Source organism: Leishmania panamensis, assembly GCF_000755165.1.
Source record: "Leishmania panamensis strain MHOM/PA/94/PSC-1 chromosome 10 sequence".
NCBI lineage: Eukaryota > Euglenozoa > Kinetoplastea > Trypanosomatida > Trypanosomatidae > Leishmania > Leishmania panamensis.
In genome coordinates this window covers 185692-187388 of record NC_025855.1, presented here as the reverse complement: position 1 = coordinate 187388, position 1697 = coordinate 185692, and the positions used below count along the sequence as shown (strand labels likewise).

Sequence of the window (1697 nt, the reverse complement as noted above, 5' to 3'; positions counted from 1 at the left end):
CTCTGTCGCACTTCACGTTGGCGCACAAGCCATTGTACGGCCCAGGAGGACCAGTGCTGTGCTTCGGTGTGAAGACGCCATCAAAGCAGCGCGACGAGTCGGAGAAGAGACTGAACTTCTTTACAGTAGGCGATGCCGTCGATGGGTCCTGATTGCAAGCAGCAGTGCCGTAGCCCACGATAATCGGGCACAAGTCCATGAATGGTAGGCGCCCACCGACAGACGGTTCAGTGAAGTACCGTAAGTACGTCGGCAGCGGGTCGTCATACACGACTATGCTGCATCTCCCGATTTTAAGGCGGTGGGTGGGGCACCGATACGAACTCTCCGTGGTGTTGCAGAACATCCACGGCCACTGCGTGATGTTGTTCTCCATGCACTTCTTGGTGAGGAAGTCGCAGGTGGCGAGATTGGCCCACGGCATCATCTCGGCCTTGGCGAAGTCCGCCTTGTAGAAGCCGAGGTCCTCGAAGACGGCCATGGTCAGGGCGGTGTAGTACCCTGCAGCCGAGACAGGCGCCATGAGCTCGTCCTGCGCGTTGCGTCCCTTCAGATGCGAGCCGGCAGCAGATCCACCACCCGTATCCTCCAGCTCCAGATACTCCAAGGTGGGGCAGCCGTACTGCTCGCGCGCCTTGGCCATCACTGTGGGGCTGTTGAGCACAGGAACTTCGTAGTCCTTCCCGCGCAAGTCGCTCACTTCATGAATGAGTTCCAGTTCATCGAAAAGGGTGAGGTCGAAGCCGAGGGCGTGCGCCACCTCGTGCGCTACGGTGCGCACCATAATCTGGTCGTAGGCTGACCGAATGTTCGCCGCCGGGATGTTGATGACACCCACGGCAGGTCGGCTGTCGGAGAATGTCTGACAGATCACAGCAGCCGCCAGCACACCCGGATCGCTCGGCACCGAGGCGACGTACAGCACGAAGTCGGCGTTGCTGACGCCTATCGTGACGTGTGCCTCCGGCACCTTGAACTCGCCGCAGATTGAGCCCGTCATGCCGGTCACCTTCCAGGTGACCTGCACCTGCCTCACCTTCAGCCGCTCCACATGCAGCTGCAGCGCCAGTGGTAAGAGGTAGTTGACGAGGGTGTTGCGCTTCTCCTCCGTGAGGATGTCTTCGGCATCGCAGATGTCCATGGCACCCTGATGGTTGTTCACAAGCTGCCCGACGTAAAAGCAGTAGCAGTCGGGGTCGTTGAGATCTTCCAATGAGGTAAGGATGCGCAGCGTGCCCCAGTCCGCGGAGTGCGCGACACTCGGCGACGTGCTGTCGGCCAGCGCCCAGTCGACGGTGTGAGCGCTGCTGATGGGGTCGGTGGACACGTAGGGCAGACCGAGGGCCGAGACGCTGCCGGGAGGCCTGCGCTGCTGCGCCACCGACTGCAGCACGCGGGTCTGCAGCCTGTCGTGGATGCAGTGATGGCCGGCGGCCTGCGCCCACACGGCGGCGGCACCGACGGCCATGACGAGGCCCGCTGCGGCGAGCCGCATCAGGCGTGCGGGTGCGTGCCAGGGGGCCAGTGACGCCGGCCAACACGCGTGCGAGTGGCAGAGTGGGAGGGGGAGTGAGGATGAGGGCTTGTGTGCGGCGGTTTGAGTGTGCATGTGGGTGAGCGGTGGTGGGGATCAAGATGAAATGTGCGAGTGGGTCTGGAGAGGGGGAGGGGCAAGGGAGCGAGGGTGGTGGTGAGGG

At 62.7% G+C, this 1697-nt stretch overlaps 1 protein-coding gene across 1 annotated transcript; it reads right to left on the bottom strand.

Annotated features, from left to right (window-relative positions):
* GP63-3 (GP63, leishmanolysin) lies at positions 1–1468 on the bottom strand (the record flags this gene model as incomplete). The annotated part of the gene is made up of 1 exon (XM_010698463.1): positions 1–1468. A coding segment is annotated over one exon (1468 nt), but the record flags the coding sequence as incomplete, so codon positions are not given.
* Between the last annotated feature and the right edge of the window lie 229 nt (positions 1469–1697).